Raw genomic sequence first — 23,639 nt, forward strand, 5'->3', positions numbered from 1 at the left:
ATAAGTGTTTCAGGTATTTAATTTAATTACTTTATCTTTTATTTATATTTCATTTTAAAGTGTTAGTTCTTTTTATAGATCTACCTTCACTCTGGTGTCCTTAGTTGTCCCTTATACAACGCACTTACCTAGCAAAAGCTAGCAAAATAGAACAGTTGACTCACCAGCTGTTCCCTTCTGCTTGTGTGCCTTAATTAATTAATAGGTAGTTACATAAGTTTAAATTTTTTTTCTAATTTGTAGCTATTTACACATGCACCCTAACAGTAGTGTATTAACCTAACTATTTATAGATACTCCCTAACAGCAGTTACTCACCAACCAAGCAGCTTTCCTGTGATGTCACTGTTCACTTTTTTTTTCAAACTCAGATGCACCTGGACTCCTGTCCGCTGCTCTCCCGAAAGGTAAGTACTGTAGGTTGCAATCCTTGGGCTTTATTTAACTGCTTCCCGCTCCGTGTTCATGCCGCAGGGTGCTCCTGTTTGCTGCTCGCCCAGAAGGTAAGGTGTTCTCCCTCAGTCACTTCTCTTCTGCCCTGTGTCCTGTTTTGATAACAAGGCAAGTGTTGGGCTTTAGCCAGCATTTGCTCGGGCTATGGAACTTATTTTATGATTTCAATAGAGTCATACAGCACAGAAACAGGCCCTTAGGCCCATTGTGTCTGTGCCGGCCATCAAGCACCTACCTGTTCTAATCCCATTTTCCAGCATGTGGCCGTAGCCTTGTATGCTATGGCGTTTCAAGTGCCCATCTAAATACTTCTTAAATGTTGTGATGGTTCCTGCCTCTACCACCTCTTCAGGCAGTGCATTCCAGATTCCAACCACCCTCTAGGTGAAAATTTTTTTCCTCAAATCTCCTCTAAACCTCCTGTCCCTTACCTTAAATCTTTGTACCTTTCATTAGAAATTCACCCTTCCTTATACCCCTGTTTCTGTATCACCTGACCTTATAGTTCCAACCATTCCTATTACTGCTGTCCTCTGCTTCTCTGCACATACACTTGCTACACTTCCATAATCCCTCGGACACGTCTTGTCTGGGCAGCCTGTTTTTCTTCCCCATTTGCACCTTATGGTTTTAGCTGTCTAGTTTAACAGTCACTCATCAGGCAGACTTTAGTTCTGCCCTTGGAGGTGGGCACAAAGGTAGGGGGCACAATTCCCGATGTAGCTTAGGCCCCCTGCCATTTCATCTGGCCGAGGATGGCCTTCCTACTCCAGGCCAATTGAGACCCTTAAGTGGCCAATTAATGGCCACTTAAGGGCCTCCTCCCTCCTCCATCTCAATTTTGTGGAAAGTAGAGGGGCCTGCTGCTGCGGGGAAACGCTACCAGGTAAAACCTGGTCGTGGGCTCCCTCTTTTGGGGGCAATCCATGACCCCGGAGGCCTCCCACCACCCCCCCGCCCCCCACCCCATTGCTGGGGCCTGCCTGAATCAGTCATGATCTTGTTGAATGGTGGAGCAGGCACAAGGGACCAAATGGCCTGCTCTTGCTCCTAATTTGTATGTTCATATGTTGTTGAGCGCGACCCCACTCGCCTTTCCCTGGGTCTCCCAATATCTGTACTCTAGGGCCTCCCTTAAAGGGAGTCGGGGATCTAACAGAGGGCTGAGGTGGTGTCTTTCTCTGCCACCCCCCCCCCCCCCCCCCCCCCCCCCCCAACAACAACAACCTCCACTTTCTGGCTCACTGCCGGGACCCCTGTTAGCTGTCACTATGGGCTGCATTTTATGCTATCAGCTGAACTTCACAGTTTGTCATAAGCAATGGCAGTTAATTATGCAGTTCAAATCAATCGTGGATCATCAGCATTTCTCTTAAAAAAAAAAAAAAATCACCAATGTAGCTGGACAATGGATTTTTGATAGTTTTTGTTCAGACATGCAATTTATATTCATAAAAAGTCCCTCAAGCAGCTGCATTTTTAAAATCATGTAGTTCATTATATTAGCATAAGCTATAAAACAAATACTGACTAAATGAGGAGGAGGATTCTTTTCCGACTCCTCACTCAATCTTCTTACTTATCCTTTTGCAGGTGGGCTGCTAATATTAGCACATCGACAAAATACATATGATTCAAGGAACAGATCAAGTATGGACATAAAAGCTTCTACAGCTCTCTCTCTATCTTTGTCCATCTTGTGGGTAATTAAGTATTTTTCTCCCTAGCCTTCATTTATCCTAATCCAAATTCTATATCCCTCTGACCGTTAACAGTGTGTTTAACTCTGTCCTGATTGTTACAAGGTCAGTTTCTCTATGGAGTATGTGTCAGTTCCTTAATGATTTAAAATGTTGTCTCACTCTCCTGATCCACATTAACCATTTCATGTTAGTTGCTTCATACATAACAAATCACAATTACACACTCTCACACTGGTATAGAAGTAGCATGCCACATGAGCCATCCAATACAAATCATTCTTAGACTTTCAGGTGATCTTATCCAAAGATTAGGGTGTGCCTGGAGATTTCTGTTGTGGCCCTGATGTCTCGGGTAGTGGCCAGACTATCATTACAATTTTCTAAAAATGTTCATAGGCAATGATTCAAATATTTTCAAGAGAAAACTATCAATTTACAATTCTTCATTACACTTTTTTTCTTGACACATTAGAATGTATATGGATACGAGATTGTAACCTCCCATTAAATCACCTGGGTGATTTATTCCAATTCAACTCAAAATGATTTACAAAAATTCCCAATTGGTGATATGATTTTCCTGTCTCTATCTTCTATTCTCAATGACTTCCTCTCCTTCTATTTTATACATTCCAATAATTACTATTCTATCTCATTCATGAACCCTGGAGGAACTTTACTGTCCAAGCAATGTTCTCATATAACTTTAAAATACAGGTCAACATTCCCACATAATCCCAGGATTTAACATATTCTGTTTGTTTGTTTATTTTGCTGTTTCAATGTTATCCCAATCCAAATAGCAATATGGTTTGCAAAACCTGTCAATCCAATGTTCAATTTTATTTCCCGCAAAGCTTTCATCCGTGGTACACAGGAACCACCTAGACTGCTTTCCACTTAGTTTCCTTTTAATGGAAATTTTGTTGTTCCCTCAAACATAAGGTAAGCATTCCCTTCTCAAGAACAGCAAACACTTATCAAGTTATATTAATTCCAATCTCAGATGTCCAGATGGACAAATGATGTCCAGGCTTGGTGATTTGATACGTTTTTTACATTAGCGGCAGATATGCTTGGCACTAATTTGGAAGTAACTTCCATATTTCCCCCTTCTGAAGCACTTTGTCTCGGAAGATGACAAATGACTTTCAATTCTTTGAAAGGCAAAGCCTTTAGTCCAAATTGTCACCATGCTATGTTATTTGAATGCCTGCAGATGAGTTCTTAAATTCTTAAAATTGCTGGATCTGTTGCCGCACCCTGAGTATTCATGTGGACATGAAAACCATTGTCACCTGTTTAAAAGAAAAATAGAAGCTCTATTGTGGTCCTGCTTAAGAGCCAGGGTTAATTTGTTAAATTATAATTTCCTTCTGTCAGTTTGGGAGGTTAAAATTTAATAATGCCCAATATATATAAATTCACATTTGACACTTCAAAACCGTCAATTTTTATATGTGCAAGTCTCATCCAGACTCCATTCCGTTCTCCCAGTTTCTCTGTCTCCATTGCATCTGTTTTGATGCAGCCTTCCACAACAGTGCTTCTGATATGTCTTCCTTTTTCCTCAACCAAGGACTCATTCCCTCCCCCCCCCTCCCCCACCCCCACCCCCAACTGTGGTTGACAGGGCCCTCAACTGTGTCTGCCCCATTTCCCACACTTCTGCTCTCACCCTTTCCCCTCCCTCCCAGAACCACATTAGGGTTTCCCTTGTCCTCAGATTCCACCTTACCAGCCTCCCCATCCAAAGGATCATCCTCTGCCATTTCCACCACCTCCAGCATGATGCCACCACCAAATACATTGTCACCTTCCCTCCCCTGTCAGCATTCCAAAGGGACCATTCCCTCCACAACACTCTGGTCCACACCTCCATCACCTCCGACATCTCATCCACTTCCCGTGCAATCATAGGAGGTGCAACACCTGCCCTTTCACCTCCTCTCTGCTCACCATCCAAGGCCCCAAACATTCCTTCCAGGTGAAGCAGCAATTCACTTGTACTTTCAATTTAGTATACTGCATTCACTGCAAACCCTTTCACTTTGCTCAAAACCTATTACATTTCTAACCTTTGCCAAATCTGATGAAAGGCCATCAACTTGAAACGTTTCTCTTACCACAGATGCTGTCAGACCTGCTGAGTGTTTCCAGCACTGTTTTATTTCAGATTTCCAGCATTTGCAGTATTTTGCTTTTATCTTATTCATGTTTTCGTGTTCCATGCAACTTGGAAATATTGATCCCTGTAATGGTCATGAACTCAAATTGCCAAATGTTGTGTTATATTCCTAAGTCTTAAGTCTAAGGAACAGAGTTTCATACAGTTCAAACCCAAAACATGACTCAAATTTTCTAAAAGATAATATGCATGTATGCACATAGGACAATCAACAAACTTAACTATGTGTTAAACAGTACCGTGAGTTATGCTCACACTGCAAACAAAACACAATGCTGACTTTTTTAAGATGGTCTTTTATTCGCAAGTAGGGAAGCTTCCCCAAACTCTCATACACTCTCAGAAACAGAAAACAATATTCAATTGCCTTTTCCTTAAAGCAGAACATGCAGCCTGTTTCTTTCTCACAGCTGTTTTAACTTTGGCTCTGGGCCTTTTAACTTTTTTTTCTTTTCTTCCTACACCTGTTCACCTTTTCAGCTTTTGTTTTAGACTTCTTTATCCAATCAATCTCTGTCCTTGATCAAGAGACTGTTCAGGACTGTTCCAGGAGGCCCTGCTTCCCCTTTGCTTGAAATGTCTGCACACACAGCATTAGGTTGAAGTTTTGATTCCCTAGATATTCCATGGCTCCCTTCAACAGGCTGTTGGCCCTTTGCTGCCATATATCCATGTCGAAGTTGACCTTAATGTTGCTATTTAATGCATATAAGAGAACTTTCCTCAGGTTTTGTACTTCTAATTCGTAATGTTTCCATTTAAAATTATACCACTGTCTAGTGATGATGCTGGGGTTGTCTCCTTTTATGGGATCTAGTATTGGGGCACCCATCTAATTTTGTGTAAGTGACTGGTCCTCTCCACGAGGCCGTCTTGGGGATTGTGCATTGACTGGGTGGTGAGGACGCAAACTGGCCGGGTGTTCGCAGGTTTGCGGTCACGGTCGTTATAGAATGCAGCTTCCCAGTCTAGATCCAATTTATGTCATCGTCACCTTTGTAACTAACTACTCCTGGGGGTGCTCTGGTGGTGATGGCTGACACCAGAACTATTTATTTTCCTAGTTTTCCTTGTAATTCATAGATCTTTAGTTTACATTTCTTCAATTGTACTATTTCCTTTGCTAAATTGTCCACTGCGTCGTCACTTATTTGTACAGAAAAGTGAATGACATAAACTAATAACTTCTTTCTCGTATCTATTTCTCTTCTCATCATCCATTTGTTCCTGGATGAATGCCATTGCTACTTTATAGGATCTTCCATCCTCTTTTGTCAGATACTCTGACAACAACTCATGTAAGTTCTCTTTACTCAATGTACTCTCTAACGCTACTCTGATCTTTGACATCCTCTCAACACACCTTTTATCACAGGTGGGTGATTAGATCACCCACACTCTGTTAGATTCCCCTCCTAAAGCGGTAGGTTGGCCACACTCTCAAATTGTAGGACCCTACTGTGTAACACAAAAATAAATCACTACACATCAGGTCCCATCTGAAGTGCCAATATTTTGTAAGATTACTTTCGTGCAAAGGATTCAGACCTGGCAACCAAAAGTTATAGCAATCCTCTTTTATTGTCTCACAGCAGAGATCAACACATTAGAGTTTAGTCAGGGATTTACAGTATCAAACATATGCATTACCTGTAAGGACACTGGGTGGAATAGTAAGCTTTGTCTCATTCGTTCACTTCTTTTCTACCTTCTGTCCTGTTTTTTGTTAGCAAGGCAAACATTAGGCTTCAGCCAGCTTTTGCTCAGGCTATGGAACTCGTTCAGTGATTTCTATCTCCACATCTTTTGTTAGAAATTCACCCTTCTTATACCCTTGTTTCTTTACCATCTGACCTGATAGTTCCAATCATTCTTTCTGCTGTGCCTCTCTGCATGTACACTTGTCACATTTCCCTAATCCCCCAGGACACGTTTTGCCTGGGCATCCTGTTTTTCTGCCCTTTTGTGCCTTGTGGTTTTAGCTCTCTAGTCTAACTCATAGTGACGGCTATCAGCTCAACTTAGCAGTTCATCATGAGTGTTATGAGTGTCTCCATTTTTTTTCAGTTTTGAGAATTTGTGTTGTAAAACTGAAAAGGATTCCACAGATGCTGGAACTTTGAGTGTTTTTTTTTTAAAAGGTTACCAAAAGGCTTGGACTTAGTTTGCTGGAAGGCACCTGTTTTCAAATAACAACAGGGGTTGTTTTTGACTTGGAGCGATGTTTACAAAGGAGTGACGAGCCAAGATCTTTAGTGGCCAGGACACTTAACTTCTGGAAAGTTTTAGTTTCAATTTGAACTGTTAAATGGACAGTTTGTATTTGGCCTGAAACAGAAGAAGACAGCTCATCTCTCTCTCAAAAGGAATCGCTGTATTTCCAGTGTGTCAGATTCCTATTTCCTGCTGTATTTGAAGAAATCCTGTATGTTTGCAGAAACCTTTGCATGTCGAATGTGTAGAACTGAAACCTTGTTGCTGCACACCTGCTGTAAGGCTTATTTGGAGCTTCAGTAGCTGCATCTCATGAAAAGCTGAACCGAACTGATGATCAACATCGCCTGGAAAGAACTGTTCCAGGAAGATCCTAGTGATGGCTACCTCTATGCATTTGGGATGTCTAACCAAACCAAAGGACATCTTTCTATGCCTTCTTTTCAGCCTAAGTGTTTTTTTAATTCCTTCTATTTCTTTGTAACAGCTGTAAACAAAGATCCCTTTTTTTTCCTGTTAACCTGTGTGCACGTGCGCAGGATAAATAAGGGGCATTATTATTGCAATTTGTGTGTATGTTTTACTTTATTATTAGTTAAGATTTGGTTTATAATAAATGGATAGTTTTGTTTATTAAAGAAACCTGGTTAGTGTGCTTTATTCTGGGAAAACTTAGAGTATATGGCTGGCCTTATCTGGTAAGTGGGAACATTTAAATATATGTTGTGACCTGTGGAGAAATGGGACTGAATTAACAGTGCACTCCTGCCTCGGTTGTAACATAAGAAATGCAGTTCAGAAGCTTCAATCAACCATAGGTCATCAGCACTTCTCAAAAATCACTATCTGAACAATGGGTTTTTAATAATTTTTGTCCAGTCATTTGGATTATATTTTAAAAAGTCTAAAATCATGGTGGTCATGTTAGTATAAGCAATAAGACAAATACTGATGAAATTTGTAAAAGGATTATTTGTAAGCAAATCAACTCATCACGTGAATACCAGATCATATACAACAAGTGGAGAGGGGAGGTGAAGAGGAAAATAAGACTGGCAAAAAGAGAATATGAAAATAGAGTGGCAGGCAACATAAAAGGGAACCCAAAGATCTTCTACTGGCATGTAAATAGTACACGAACGCGACATGAAATCGTGTGACATTGATCACAAGTCGTGGGAGTCAGTTGCCAGCATTCGCCAGAGCTGGCGGGCAGCCATAAAGACAGGGCTAAATTGTGGCGAGTCGAAGAGACTTAGTAGTTGGCAGGAAAAAAGACAGAGGCGCAAGGGGAGAGCCAACTGTGCAACAGCCCCAACAAACAAATTTCTCTGCAGCACCTGTGGAAGAGCCTGTCACTCCAGAATTGGCCTTTATAGCCACTCCAGGCGCTGCTTCACAAACCACTGACCACCTCCAGGCGCGTATCCATTGTCTCTCGAGATAAGGAGGCCCAAAGAAGAAGTAAGAGGAGGAGTGCCATAGAGTTATACAGCACAGAAACAGGCCCCTCAACCCACCATGTCTGTGTCGGCCATCAAGCCTATCTATTCTAATCCCATTTTCTAGCACTTGGCCTATAGCCTTGTATGCTATGGTGTTTCAAGTGCTCATCTAAATGCTACTTAAATGCTATGAGGGTTCCTGCCTCTATCACCCCTTCAGGCAGTGTTTTCCAGATTCTGACCACTCTGGGTGAAAAGAAATTTCCTCAAATCCCCTCTAAATCTCCTGCCCCTTACCTTAAATCTATGGCCCCTGGTTATTGACCCCTCCGCTAAGGGAAAAGGTTTCTTCCTATCTATGCCCCTCATGATTTTGTATACCTCAATCAGGTCCCCACTCAACCTTCTCTGCTCTAAGGAAAATAACACTCGCCTATCCAGTCGCTCTTCATAGCTGAAATGCTCCAGCCCAGGCAACATCCTGGTGAATCTCCTCTTCACCCTCTCCAGTGCAATCACATCCTTCCTATAGTGTGGTGACCAGAACTCTAGCTGTGGCCTAACTAGCATTTTGTACAGCTCCATCATAACCTCCCTGCTCTTCTATTCTATGCCTTGGATAATAAATGCAAGCATCCCATATGCCTTCCTAACCACCTTATCTACCTGTGCTGCTGCCTTCAGTGATCTACGGACAAGTACACCAAAGCCCCTCCGACTCTCTGTACTTCCTAGGGTCCTACCATTCATTGTATATTCCCTTGCCTTGTTAGTCCTCCCAAAATGCATCACCTCTCACTTCTCAGGATTAAATTCCATTTGCTACAGCTGTGCCCATCTTGCCTGCCCACCTATATCGTCCTGTAATCTAAGGCTTTCCTCCTCACTATTGACAACACCACCAATTTTCGTGTCATCTGCGAACTTACTGATCATACCTCCTATATTCATGTCCAAATCATTAATGTACACTACAAACAGCAAGGGTGCCAGCACCAATCCCTGCGGTACACCACTGGTCACAGGCTTCCAATCACAAAAACAACCCTCAACCATCACCCTCTGCCTCCTGCCACTAAACCAATTTTGGATCCAAATTGCTCTGGATCCCATGGGCTCTTACCTTCTTAACCAATCTCCCATGCGGGACCTTATCAAAAGCATTATTGAAGTCTGTGTAGACTACATCAACTGCTTTACTTTCATCTGCACATCTAATCATCTCACAAAATTCAATCAAATTGGTTAGACATGATCTCCTCTTGACAAAGCCATGCTGACTATCCTTGATTAATCCCTGCCTCTCCAAGTGGAGATGAATCCTCTTCCTCAGAATTTTTTCCAATAGTTTCACTACCACTGATGTTGGACTCACTGGCCTGTAATTACCTGGCACCTGTTAGGGACAGAGAGAGTAATATATGCTTGGAGGTGCAGGGAAATGCTAATATACTTGATGAGTACTTTTGTATCAGTTTTCACTAAGGAAATTGAGGCTGACAAAATATCAGTCGAGGCGATGGTTAGCTTAAAAATTGGGAGGTTGGGGAGGTACTAAAAAGGCTGGCTGTGCTTAGGGTAGATAAGTCAACTGGTCCAGATGGCTTGCATTCCAGGTTGCTAAAGGAAGCGAGGATGGAGATAGCAAAGGGGCTTGCCATAATCTTCCAATCTTCCCTGGATACAGAGGAGGTGCCAGAGGATTGGAGAGTAGCAAATGTGACACCCTTATTCAAGAAAGGTGTAAGGACAGTCCTAGCAACTGCAGTCCAGTTAGTTTAACATCACTCGTAGGTAAGGTTTTAGAAACGATAATCAAGGAAAATATCAACAGACACTAGGGGGTTCGAGTTAATTCAGGATAGCCAGCATGGATTTGTAAAAGGCAGATTTTGCTCGACTAACCTAGTTCAATTTTTTGATGAAGTAACAAGGTTGATGAAGGGAATGTGGTGGAAGTTGTTTATATGGATTTTAAAAAAGCATTTCATAAGGTAAAACAAAAGACTGGTTAACAAAATTGATGTTCATAGAATAATAGGGTCAGTGTCCAGTTGGATTTAAAAAAACTGGCTTCAGGACAAAAAAAGTGAGTTGTAGTAAATAGTTGCTTTTAAGACTGAATGATAGATAGTGGTGTTCCCCAAGGGTCAGTGCCAGGCCCACTGTCTTTTTTGCTATATATAAATGACTTGGATCTTGGAATACAGGGTAGATTCTCAAAATTTGCTGACGACACCAAACTTGGAGGTGCGGCAAACAGTGAGGATGATATGAATAGCCTGCAACAGGACATAGGCTAGCAGAATGGGTGAAGAGCTGGCAGATGGAATTTAATGCTGATGTTTGAGGCGATTCATTTTGGCAGAAGGAATATGGAGAGGCAATATGTACTTAATGGCACTGCTGAACAGTGGCACCTGGAGATGCCTGTGAATAGATCTTTGAAGATAGCAGGACATATTGAGAGAGTGGTTAGTTAAGCATATGGGATCTTGGGCTTCATAAATAGAGGCATTGAGCTCAAATACAGGAAAGTTGTGCTGAACCTTTATAAAACTCTGGTTAGGCCCCAATTGGAGTATTGCATTCAGTTCTGGTCATCATACTTCACCTTGAGAGGTTGGAGGAGATTTACCAGAATGGTTCTTGGGATGGAGGATTTTAGTTACAAGGTTAGGTTAAAAAAGCTGGGTTTTTCTCCTTAGAACCAAGGAGATTGAGGGGAGATTTAATAGATGTGTACCAGATTATGACTGGCTTAATAAGTTAGACAAGGAAAAACTGTTCCCATTAACAAATGGTACAAGGGCTCGGGGACACAGATTGAAAGTTCTGGGCAAAAGATGCTGAGGGGAATATGAGGAAGCACTTTTTTTACGCAGCAGGTGGTAATGACCTGGAACTTTGCCCACGAGGGTGGTGGAAGTGGAGACGATCAATGACTTCAAGAAGAAATTAGATGGCCACTTGAGAGAGATAGACTTGCAGGGCTATAGGGATTGAGCAGATGAGATGGACCTGCTGCATAGCTCCGTGAAAAGCCAGCATGGACTCGATAAGCCGAATGGCGGCCTCCTATGCCGTAATTGACTCTGACATTATAATCTTACACGTGATTGTTGCAGGCTGATTATTGCAGCACAAGGATATTGCTGCATGAATTTCTTCAGGGCAGCATTCTTGGTCCAACAATCATCAGCTGCTTTATCAATGACCTCCCTTCTGTCATAAGGGCAGGAGTAGGGTTTTTTGCTGCTAATTCCACGAGCAGAATCCCAAACTCTCTTGATGATAATGAGATGGCATATAACAGGACATGGATATCATTCAGGCTGGGGTTGACAAATGGCGGGGAATATTCGTGGTAGGAAATAACCATCTCTTCCTGACCTTTAACAGCACCGCCATTGCTGACTCCCCACCATCAACACCTTGAGGGTCACCGCTGACTAGAAGTATAACTGGACCAGCTATATTCACACTAGGGTTACAAGAGCATGGCAGAGACTGAGTACTCTTTGATAAATGGCTCATTTCTGTTCCTTCAAGCCTTTTCCACCATCTGCAAAGCTCAAATCAGGAGTGTGATGCAATAATCAACTTTTGCTCAGAAGGGTGCAGCTGCAACAAAACTCAAGAAGTTAAACACTGGGACAGAGCAGTTTGCTTGATTAATCCCCCATCACAGGATTTGATACCCACCAACCATCACGAGCTGCAGTATGTTCCACCTACAGGATACACAACAGTATTACTACAGCTGAGGCAGAATCCCTTCACTGATGAAGGAAAAACTAACCTGGTGGCTCTTTCCTTCCCCTCCCCTCATCTCTCCCTCCCCTCCCATCCTATCCCCTCCCTTATTTTATTTCATGACAGCTCAACAAATGCTCATGTTTATTTGCCATAGGGCGGCACAGTGGTGCAGTGGTTAGCACCGCAGCCTCACAGCTCCAGCGACGCGGGTTCAATTCTGGGTACTGGTTGTGCGGAGTTTGCAAGTTCTCCCTGTGACCGTGTGGGTTTCCGCCAGGTGCTCTGGTTTCCTCCCACAGCCAAAGACTTGCAGGTTCATAGGTAAATTGGTCATTGTAAATTGCCCCTAGTGTAGGTAGGTGGTAGGAGAATTGAGGGAAGGTGGGAATTTGGTAGGGAATATGGAATTAATGTAGGATTAATATAAATGGGTGGTTGTTGGTCGGCACAGACTCAGTGGGCCGAAGGGCCTGTTTCAGTGCTGTATGTATGTTATTTATCTCTTTCTGGTTTATATTGTTTCCTGATTGCTGCTGGACTTAAAATTCATAAAAATGATCGACTACTTCCAATTTAATTTTATCTTTTTTGTGGGGGTAGTTAGGTTTATCTGAACTTTACATAAAAAACATCAACACTATTGATTAGTGACATGGTAATGCAACATGTTGGAGTGATAAGATGAAGGTTAATTCAGGTTTTAAGTTTGCTGGCTTAACTGTATTACTATGTGAAGGTGCCAAGTGATGCCAGGCAGTTTTTCACTGGGTTTTTCAGTTTTTCAGTGGGGCCCCAACAACCCCACTGCCTTGTGGGCGTCTCGGGAGAGACCAAGGCTAAGGGAGTAAACCCTAACAGAAAATCCGGAGCGGAACCCCGTAGGCGGTCATGTGTCACCTTTGGCATGTTTCCGGCAGTTCCTGCAGCCATACTGGTGCCAAACGTCGTGTCCTGCACTCCTTTGGACCCCACCAGAAAGGCCGAGAGGGGGGTTTTGACGACTGGGCAACTCTCAACCTCCATAAATTTGCCCAGGCATGCGCCATGGAGAGGTCACTCCACTGACCACCTCCAGGCGCGTATCCATTGTCTCTCGAGATAAGGAGGCCCAAAAGAAAGGTAAGAAAATAGTATTTTTTTTCTTGCATTGCTTGCCTGTTTTTCCTCCCTTTTTTGGGAAAGGGGCAAGATATCTGGGTTCTGCACTGTCCCACAGCTACTCTCAGTACCACTGTGATCAGATGTGTTTCTGTAACTTTGTTACTGCATCATGCTCCATCTAGTGGCCTGACCAAGAAATTGCCGGTGTCATGTCGTGCAAGCTGCTGATTCTACTTCCCTGAAGACTCGAACAACTTTTTTTTATCTCTTTATAGCTTAAAATATTAGTTCTTTGTTCTAGAGGGAGGCTTTCTGAAATTTGATCAAATTTGTGATCTGCTAATGTCTGCTGGCGCTCTGCTGAAAATGTTGACATTTTTGTATGTTATATGAGGAGATGCTGTTTTATGTTTGCATTATACCATGTAAGTACAATGTATTATATGTTACCCTAACATTGCTCACAGACAAATACAAATATTCTCTCTTACTTGAGCACCCAGAAGAATCTAGGATGAAGAATTTTCCAACATAACACTGCATTGCTAGAAATGTTGGAGGTTGCTTCTCCCTTTTTCAGTGGTTCAGGTGAAAATTAAAAGATTGCATGGCACGACTTGAAGAGCATGGAAAATTCCTAATGTAGACAACATTTTTTCCTTTACCTAAATTACCAAATAAACCTTGAAACAACTGATGATACATTTCACCATAGAGCTGTAGGTAGTGGAATCAGGAGCAGCAGTGTTATGAGCTGAGAAATTATGGCAGATGCCATTCCTGAATATTTCACTAGATTCAAGGGATTAAAGTCCCTGATGAAGGATTGAAACCATGGAAATAAGAGTAGAAAGCAAATCTAAACCGCACCCCCCTCATCCAAAAAAGAGAGTCATATTTGGATGAAAGTTATCATAGCTATTGGAAGATGTGATTGTTGATCATATAGAAATATTTTGCAACTGTAATACAAATGCTTTACATATGAACCTTCCTTAAATATCTATTTTTCAGACTTAGACACTATGCACTGATGCAAACGTATAAAGAAAGTTAGTCATTTGCAATCTATCTATTATACCAATTAGATATTAAATTTGTACCCAGGGCATGCACTTTACTGAAAAGTAATTATAAGTACTTGCAATATATTTTACTCCTGGAGGTGATCATGTGATAGTGTCATGCCCAGTAAAGGCATGTCCTATTCATAACTTTAACCATGGACTGTATTCAGCATTGCATCTTCTGGAGCTGAATTTCTTTTCAAACGAACCACAGTGGACATTAAAATGCTGCATAAGATGGCAGCCGAGGGACTTTTGCAATTTCGGCCCAGACTCGGAAGTATCTCAAACCTCTGGAAAGCTCCTAATTGAATGAACATACCAGGACGAAATCACTTGTGGAATTCACACCTTCTGTCGTTTGTTCAAAACTCTGTATCTATGGACTCCTAGACTCATTGTCTCTGAGCTCGAAACTTAACAAAGAGCTGTCAGAAACCAGTTAAATCATAAATAGGTGCCTCCATCCATCCCCTATTGTGTAGCAATGGCTTCAAACTTCAAATCGTTCTTAGTGGACAATAGAAGCATTGATCAGGTGGTCATCTAACAAACTAATTGGCAGATATCTAATCTTATCACTCCCAAGCACCAGAGAGTGACTAGGCAGTCTACAAACAACAGTTGCAGCGACAGCAGCAAAGGCCAAACACATATGCCTTAAAACTGGAGACTACCACATCTTAAGGCCTCCAAGCCTGTTCCTTTTCAATTCCAACAGTGCAGAAATCCAACCTCCCAGTAATAAGCGACTAACTTTGTGACCTGCTGAAAATCCACCCCTTCGAGAGAATCCTGCATTGACTTAGATATACGACTCCGGCTATCGAATCTGCCTAACTACACTTCAGGAGTGAAAATGCCTTTTTCGTTGGGCCTGCAATGCATGCCTTTTGCCCAAGACAAGCCAAATCATGTGACTTACGAACTGTTCCTTTGTTTATATTTGCAAAAGTGCACTGTCATCTTTAATGGCTTTCTTTCACAAGTGTGTGTGTATGGTGAGTGAGTGACGTAGCATTTAGACTTTCAGGGTGAATGAATAAAAATAATCCTCTTTATTTCAACTCATGAAAAGCTTGCTGCTGGTTATTCAAATGGGCTGTACATTCTGGTTAAGAAAACCCCCCATTTTCCTTTTTAACAACAAAACACTGCAGACAGTAAAGGGAAGGGTACTGGGCGTTCAGTGTTCTCTCTTTCTCACTCTCACTCACTTCTGTCCACAACAGACAGGAATTTCAGTGTTTCCAGTATCACACTGTGGGACACTGGAAGGCTGCTATTTTATAGTGGGTATATTACCTTGTGAATTAGCAAATATTTAACCCGTGTTTTTTTGTCTGTTTTTTTGTAATAGAGTTCTAAAACGCAAATCCTGTTATTTTCCCAATTAACCGGTATGTATATGTGTGCGTGAGTGTGAGGGGCTAAGGTAAAAAGGGAACTTTTAATATTTCAATCTATGTGTTTATGCTTTTTTTTCTGCCATATTTTTCAAGTTAACTGAAATTTCTGTTGTTCGAAATAAAATAACAAAACAAAATTACATTTGTTATGAGAGTGCTTCTATTTTTTGTAAAATATGTTATAAGGACGTATTGTTGAATTATGGACATTGATTCATTTGGAAGCTTGAAGAGATCCTGAACTTCGTGTTTTTTTTAAAAGAGGTCACCAGAAGCATTCCTGGACTTGACTTGTAAACAAGCCCTTACTGGCAGGCACATGTTTTCAGATAAAATACCAGCAGGCATCTTATTGTTTTGACTTGGAGAAGAGATTTACAGAGAAGTGATAGGTCAAGATTTATAGAGGTCAGGAACCTTGACTTCTGGAATGCTTTTAGTTTCACTTTGAATTGTTACAAAAGACAGTTGGTTTTTGCCTGTCAAGAAAAACCCAGCTCATTTCTTTCCCTTTGAAAGAAACCCTGCATATCCAGTGTGTCCGTCTCCTCTTTCCTCCTGTAGTTGAAGAAACCTTGCATATCGAATGTGTGGGAACTGAAACCCTGGTTGCTGCATTTCTGCTGTAAGGCCTATCTGAAACCTCTGTTGCTGCATTTCTGGGAAAGTCTACCCAAACTGATCTTCAACATCACCTGTAAAGAACTGTTCTAGGAAGATCCCAGTGACAGCCATCTATATGCATTTGGGAAGTCAAACTAAAACAAAGGACATCTTTCCATATCTTCTCTTCAAGAATTAGCAAGTTTTTAACCCAAGTGCTTTTTTGTCTTTTTTTTTGTAATAGAGTTCTAAAACGCAAATCCTGTTATTTTCCCAATTAACCAGTATGTATGTGTGTGTGCGAGTGTGAGGGGATAAGGTAAAAAGGGAAAATTAATATTTCAATCTATGTGTTTGTGCTTTGTTTCATTACTGGTTAAGACTTGTTTTATAATAAACTGATGATTTTGTTGTTTATTAAAGAAACCTGTTTGGTGTGTTTTATTCTGGGATAAAAATAGTCTATGATTGATCGTATTGGTAAGTGGGAAAAAATTTAAGTATATGTTGTGACCCGTGGAGAAGCGGAACTGAAATAAACAGTGCACTCCTCCCGCTTTGGTCGTAACATTTCATAGATTTAATCATATTAATAAAGCTTTTATTTGATGGCCTTAAAAAGTCTGGGCTTAGATTTAGAATCACCTATCTGGACAAAATATTGAGCTGAAATTTGGATTTTGCAGTCTGAGCACGTTCAATGTAATTTCAGAGGATGCATCAGTACTGTTCAGTCAGCTCCTGTAATAGGATATTTTTCCTCACCTAGCAATTTCTATTCAGTAGCTTTTCTTATAACAAAGGAAAGAAAATAAATTTCAAATGCTTTACAAAGGTGAAATTTAACTTGTGCTTTTTTGTCTTCTACATTCTCTCTTTATCTCCTGTTCTGTTTTTCTCTGCCTCCTTTTAGTTTTTTTGAAAAAAATTAAAATACTTCTCCTGATTTCTATATCGTGTATAGGGGAAGGAGGAGACAGCATTAGATGGGTCTGCAATGGACTAGTGACCAACAGGAATAGGAAGGGGAGGCCAGGTGAGAAATACCTCAAACAGAACCTCTAAGAGGTCTAGGATTCTGAGTGATGTCTGCCTGCTTCCCAATACTTAAAGACATAAGTAAAGTAGGTAGCAATCTGGAGCAAAAAGCCACAGCAACACCTACTTTCTGGACAACTGAAAGGTGTATATAATTCTAAGTGTAGCCATCTTAATTTAAAATGAGCCATGATCATGACCAACAGTATTCAATAACATCTCACATGCCTACAGTTAGAAATGGAATTAACATCACCAACCAGTTTTAATCTTTCTCCAAAAAGTTTCTCCTTATTTTCCACCTTTTACCAAATAAATCGGCTGTACTGCTGATCAGTTGAAGATCCTACATGATATATAATGGAATGCTCGGATGTATTTTGACCTGCAGCCAGGGATTTTAAGCTTAGTCATGCTGGAAAGACATAAAGTGATAACTGGCACTTTTACACAGAGAAGGCATAATTCCAGTCTTCTATTATGTAGCTCCTCATGACAACCTTTGGATAATTTAGAGGTAGTGCCTGGGTGCAGCTGTCCCACCATCTTGACCTGGTTGTTTAATGGTGCAGATAGCAGGGCGCTTGGAAAATCATAATTTGGTTGGGCAGATTCAACAGCTGAATTTATGAAAAGGAAATTAAGTTTGATAAATCTGTTGAGTTTTTTGTATCTACGGGGTAGGCAGTGGCGTAGTGGTATTATCACTGGACGAGTAACCCAGAGACCCAGAGTATTTCTCTGGGGACATGGGTTCGAATCCCACCACAGCAGAAGGTGGAATTTGAATTAAATTAATAAATCTGGAATTAAAAGCTAGTCTAATGATGGCCATGAAACCATTGTCAATTGTTGGAAAAACCCATCTGGTTCACTAATGTCCTTGAGGGAAGGAAATCTGCTGTCCTTACCTGGTCTGGCCTACATGTGACTCCAGACCCACAGCAATGTGGTTAACTCTTACATGCCCTCTGAAATGGCCTAGCAAGCCACTCAGTTGTACCTAACCACTACGAAGTCAATAAAAAGGAATGAAACCGGATGGACCACCTGGCATCGAGCTAGGCACCGGAAACGACAACGGCAAACCGAGCCCTGGCAACCCTGCAAAGTCCTCCTTACTAACATCTGGGGGTTTGTGCCAAATTTGGGAGAGCTGTCCCACAGACTAGTCAAGCAACAGCCTGACATAGTCATACTCACGGAATCATATCTTACAGACAATGTCCCTGACACTGCCATCACCATCCCCGGGTATGTCCTGTCCCACCGGCAGGACAGACCCAGCAGAGGTGGTGGCACAGTGGTATACAGTAGGGAGGGAGTTGCCCTGGGAGTCCTCAACATTGACTCCAGACCCCATGAAGTCACATGGCATCAGCTCAAACATGGGCAAGGTAACCTCCTACTGATTACCACCTACGGCACTCCCTCAGCTGATGACTCAGTACTCCTCCATGTTGAACAGCACTTGGAGGAAGCACTGAGGGTGGCAAGGGCACAAAATGTACTCTGGGTGGGGGACATCAATGTCCATCACCAAGAGTGGCTCGGTAGCACTACTACTGACCGAGCTGGCCAAGTCCTAAAGGACATATCTGCTAGACTGGGTCTGCGGCAGGTGGTGGGGGAACCAACACGAGGGAAAAACATACTTGACCTCGTCCTCACCAATATGCCTGCCGCAGATGCTTCTGTCCATGACTGTATTGGTAGGAGTGACCACCGTACAGTCCTTGTGGAGACGAAGTCCCGCCTTCACATTGAGGATACCGTCCATCGTGTTGTGTGGCACTATCACCGCGCTAAATGGGATAGATTTTGAACAGATCTAGCAATGCAAAACTGGGCATCCATGAGGAGCTGTGGGCCATCAGCAGCAGCAGAATTGTACTCAACCACAATCTGTAATCTCATGGCCCGGCATATCCCCAACTCTACCATTACCATCAAGCCAGGAGACCAACCCTGGTTCAATGAAGAGTGCAGGAGGGCATGCCAGGAGCAGCACCAGGAATACCTCAAAATGAGATGTCAATCTGGTGAAGCTACAACACAGGACTATCTGCGTGCCAAACTGCATAAGCAGCATGCGATAGACAGAGCTAAGCGATCCCATAACCAAAGGATCAGATCTAAACTCTGCAGTCCTGCCACATCCAGCGGTGAATGGTGGTGGATAATTAAACAACTAACTGGAGGAGGTGGCTCAACAAATATCCCCATCCTCAATGATGGGGGAGCCCAGCACGTCAGTGCGAAAGATAAGGCAGAAGCATTTGCAACAATCTTCAGCCAGAAGTGCCGAGTTGATGATCCATCTCGGCCTCCTCCTGAAGTCCCCAGCATCACAGATGCCAGACTTCAGCCAATTCGATTCACTCCACGTGATATCAAGAAACGACAGAAGGCATTGGATAATGCAAAAGCTTTGGGCCCTGACAATATTCCAGCAATAGTACTGAAGACCAGTGCTCCAGAACTTGCCGCACCCATGGCCAAACTGTTCCAGTACAGCTACGACACTGGCATCTACCCTGCAATGTGGAAAATTGCCCAGGTATGTCCTGTACACAAAAAGCAGGACAAGTCCAACCCGGCCAATTACCGCCCCATCAGCCTACTCTCAATCATCAGTAAAGTGATAGAAGGTGTTATCAATGGTGCCATCAAGCTGCACCTGCTTAGCAATAACTTGCTCAGTGACGCTCAGTTTGGGTTCTGCCAGGGCCACTCAGCTCCTGACCTCAGTACAACCTTGGTTAAAACATGGACAAAAGAGCAGAACTCAAGAGGTGAGGTGAGAGTGACTGCCCTTGACATCAAGGCAGCATTTGACCGAGTATGGCATCAAGGAGCCCTAGCAAAACTGAGGTCAATGGGAATCAGGGGGAAAATCCTCCGCTGGCTGGAGTCATACCTAGCACAAAGGAAGATGGTTGTGGTTGTTGGAGGTCAATCATTTGAGCTCCAGGGCATCACTGCAGGAGTTCCTCAGGGTAGTGTCCTAGGCCCAACCATCTTCAGCTGCTTCATCAATGACCTTCCTTCAATCATAAGGTCAGAAGTGGGGATGTTCGCTGACGATTGCACAATGTTCAGCACCATTCATGACTCCTCAGATACTGAAGCAGTCCGTGTAGAAATGCAGCAAGACCTGGACAATATCCAGGCTTGGGCTGATAATTGGCAAGTAACATTCGCGCCACACAAGTGCCAGGCAATGACCATCTCCAACAAGAGAGAATCTAACCATCTCCCCTTGACATTCAACAGCATTACCATCGTTGAACTCCCACTATCAACATCCTAGGGGCTACCATTGACCAGAAACTGAACTGGAGTAGCCATATAAATACCGTGGCTACAAGAGCAGGTCAGAGGCTAGGAATCCTGAGGTGAGTAACTCACCTCCTGACTCCCCAAAGCCTGTCCACCATCTACAAGGCACAAGTCAGGAGTGTGATGGAATACTCTCCACTTGCCTGGATGGGTGCAGTTCCAACAACACTCAAGAAGCTCGACACCATCCAGAACAAAGCAGCCCGCTTGATTGGCACCCCATCTACAAATATCCACTCCCTCCACCACCGACGCTCAGTGGCAGCACTGTGTACCATCTACAAGATGCACTGCAGCAATGCACCAAGGCTCTTTAAACAGACCCTTCAAAACCCGCGACCTCTACCAACCAGAAGGACAAGGGCAGCAAATGCATGGGAACACCACCACCTGCAAGTTCCCCTCCAAGTCACACACAATTGTGACTTGGAACTATATCGCCATTCCTTCACTGTCGCTGGGTCAAAATACTGGAACTCCCTTCCTAACAGCACTGTGGGTATACCTACCCCAAATGGACTGCAGCGGTTCAAGAAGGCAGTTCACCACCACCTTCTCAAGGGCAATTAGGGATGGACAATAAATGCTGGCCTAGCCAGCGATGCCCACATCCCTGAATGAATAAAAAAAAAATCTAGCAGGGTGGATAAGCGGGAACCAGTATTTGTAATGTATTTGAATTTTTAAAAAGCATTTGATAAAGTGACTCATAGGTTATGAAACAAAATTAGGACTAATGAAATTGGGGGTAACATGTTAGCATGGATTGAGGATTGGTTAATGGACAGAAAACAGAGTAGGAATAAACAGTAAATCTGGTACACTGGTTGGACCAACTGGTCACATGGCTATCTGGCTGTTCCAGGAGTCTTTTGAACAAGCCACAGAGAGTTTGAACTCAAAAAGACTGCTTGCTCCTGGACTGAGAAGATCTCTCCTGTCTGCTCCCATCTCTTTCCCACAAGCCTCTGAATCCACTGAAGACGCATGAACCCCAAGAGAGAAAAATCTCCTACAGCGAACAAGGTTTAAGAGGAATATTGGGCCCGAACAAAAAGCAAGATCTACCTACAACCAAGGACACTACAGTAAACTCAAAGAACCATAACAAAAACTCTTCAGATATTGCCTCAAACTTTTCCACCTTATTTTTCTTCTGCTCTTTACTGTCTCTGTTTGCATGTGTGTATCACATATGCATGCTAGTGTGGGCGCGCCATGTAAACATAGGCGTTAACCGAATTAGAGTTTAAGTTCAAGTTTAATAAATTCCAACTTTTCTTCTTTTAACCTAAGAAAACCTGTTTGTGCTGTTTTTTTGCCTTATAATTGGAGAGCAGTGAACAAGGATTCACCAAGGGGGAGCTAAAAACACGATGTGTTTAAAATTAAACCCTGTTACGGTAAGACCAGGTGAAGGCTGAGATGGACCCCGAGACACCTTTCTCATCTGGTTGCAACAGTATCAATTACTTAAATGAGAGGATCGAGTGCAATGTATCCAAGTTTGCTAACTATACAAAATTAGGTTGGAAAATAAGTTGTGAGGAGGATGCAAAGGGAAATAGACAGGTTAAGGTTGTGGGCAAGAACATGTCAGATAGAATATAGCATGGCGAAGTTATCCACTTTGGAAGGAAACATAGAAAAGCAGAGTATTTTTAAAACTGATGTGATTCAGGTTATTGAGTATTGGTATTCAGAGGGTGATAGGTGTCTTTGTACATGAATCACAGAAGTTAACATGGAGGTACAGCAAGTAATAAATGGTATGTTAGCCTTTATTACAAAGGGATTGAAGTGTATGAATGAAGAAGACTTACTGCAATTGTATAGGGACTTGGTGTAGCCACACCTGGAGTACTGTTTACAGTTTCGGTCTCCTTACCGAAGCAAGGATATACCTGCTATAGAGGGACCTAGGTTTACTATATTGATTCCTGAAGAGATTGTCCTCTGAGGAGAAACTGAGTGGACTAGGTCTATATTCCCAAGAGTTTAGAAGAATGTGAAGTGATTTCATTGAAACATATAAAAGTCTTAAGGTACTTGACAGACTAGATACTCTGAAGATGTTGCCCTGGCTGGGAAGTCTAGAACTAGGGGGTCACAGATTCAGAATGAGGGGGTCAGCCATTTAGGACCGAGATGGGGAGAAATTCTTTCACTAAAAGGGCTGTGAGCCTCTGGAATTCTCTACCGCAGATAGCTGTGGATGCTCAGTCGTTGAATATATTTAAGCCAGAAATTGACAGATTTTTGGATATTATGCGCATCAAAGGATATGGGGATAGTGCAGGAAGGTGTAGCTGAAGTAGAAGATCAGCTATGATCTTGAATGTCAGAGCAGGTTTGGTGAGCCCAGATGGCCTACTCCTGCTCCTATTTTTTATGTTCTTTTACTGTGGGGGGTGGGGGAGTTGAAAAAGAGAAAATACTTTGTGAAGGAAAGTTCACTTTTTTAGCAAGTTTTAGTTTTTCATTTGTGTGTTGGTTTCTTTATAGGTGTGAAATTTGGTGAAAATACTGCAAAATAACTACTTGGAAGTACTTATGATCCTTGTTTTTAAAAGAAAATCAGTGGACTTGTAAGGAAAATAGGGCTGAAGTAGCCTGTTATAGAAGCGGTGAAAGTTGCTGCATTTCTATATATATAAATGATTTAAACTTGATATTTTAATAAGAAAACAATATGATAATTGTTTGAGTTCTGCAATGATTTCTATACTGATGACCAAAATAAACTTAATAGTTGCCAAAACCAACACTTTAAAATTTCAAAGCAAGTGGCACACTAAATATTAAGGTTACACAAATGTTCTTTCTTTTGGGCCTCCTTATCTCGAGAGACAATGGATACGCGCCTGGAGGTGGTCAGTGGTTTGTGAAGCAGCGCCTGGAGTGGCTATAAAGGCCAATTCTGGAGTGACAGGCTCTTCCACAGGTGCTGCAGAGAAATTTGTTTGTTGGGGCTGTTGCACAGTTGGCTCTCCCCTTGCGCCTCTGTCTTTTTTCCTGCCAACTACTAAGTCTCTTCGACTCGCCACAATTTAGCCCTGTCTTTATGGCTGCCCGCCAGCTCTGGCGAATGCTGGCAACTGACTCCCACGACTTGTGATCAATGTCACACGATTTCATGTCGCGTTTGCAGACGTCTTTATAACGGAGACATGGACGGCCGGTGGGTCTGATACCAGTGGCGAGCTCGCTGTACAATGTGTCTTTGGGGATCCTGCCATCTTCCATGCGGCTCACATGGCCAAGCCATCTCAAGCGCCGCTGACTCAGTAGTGTGTATAAGCTGGGGATGTTGGCCG

The 23,639-nt window shown here is 42.5% G+C and overlaps 1 protein-coding gene across 4 annotated transcripts in view; it reads left to right on the forward strand.

The window, feature by feature from the left end:
- Positions 1–23,639, forward strand: part of LOC137370043 (polyamine-modulated factor 1-binding protein 1-like) — a 719,669-nt gene that overhangs the window by 36,878 nt on the left and 659,152 nt on the right. For 3 of the 4 annotated variants that reach the window (XR_010975068.1, XM_068032077.1, XM_068032080.1), the window contains exon 4: positions 372–407. The exons of the other annotated variant lie outside the window; for it this stretch is intronic. Coding sequence is in view for 2 of the 3 variants with exons in the window: in XM_068032077.1 (XP_067888178.1) it covers positions 372–407 (36 nt within the window). In the remaining variant the exon portion in view is untranslated. The remainder of the gene's footprint in view (positions 1–371; positions 408–23,639) is intronic. 4 annotated transcript variants of the gene reach the window in all.

The sequence above is a fragment of the Heterodontus francisci genome, chromosome 5 (genome assembly GCF_036365525.1).
Source record: "Heterodontus francisci isolate sHetFra1 chromosome 5, sHetFra1.hap1, whole genome shotgun sequence".
NCBI lineage: Eukaryota > Metazoa > Chordata > Chondrichthyes > Heterodontiformes > Heterodontidae > Heterodontus > Heterodontus francisci.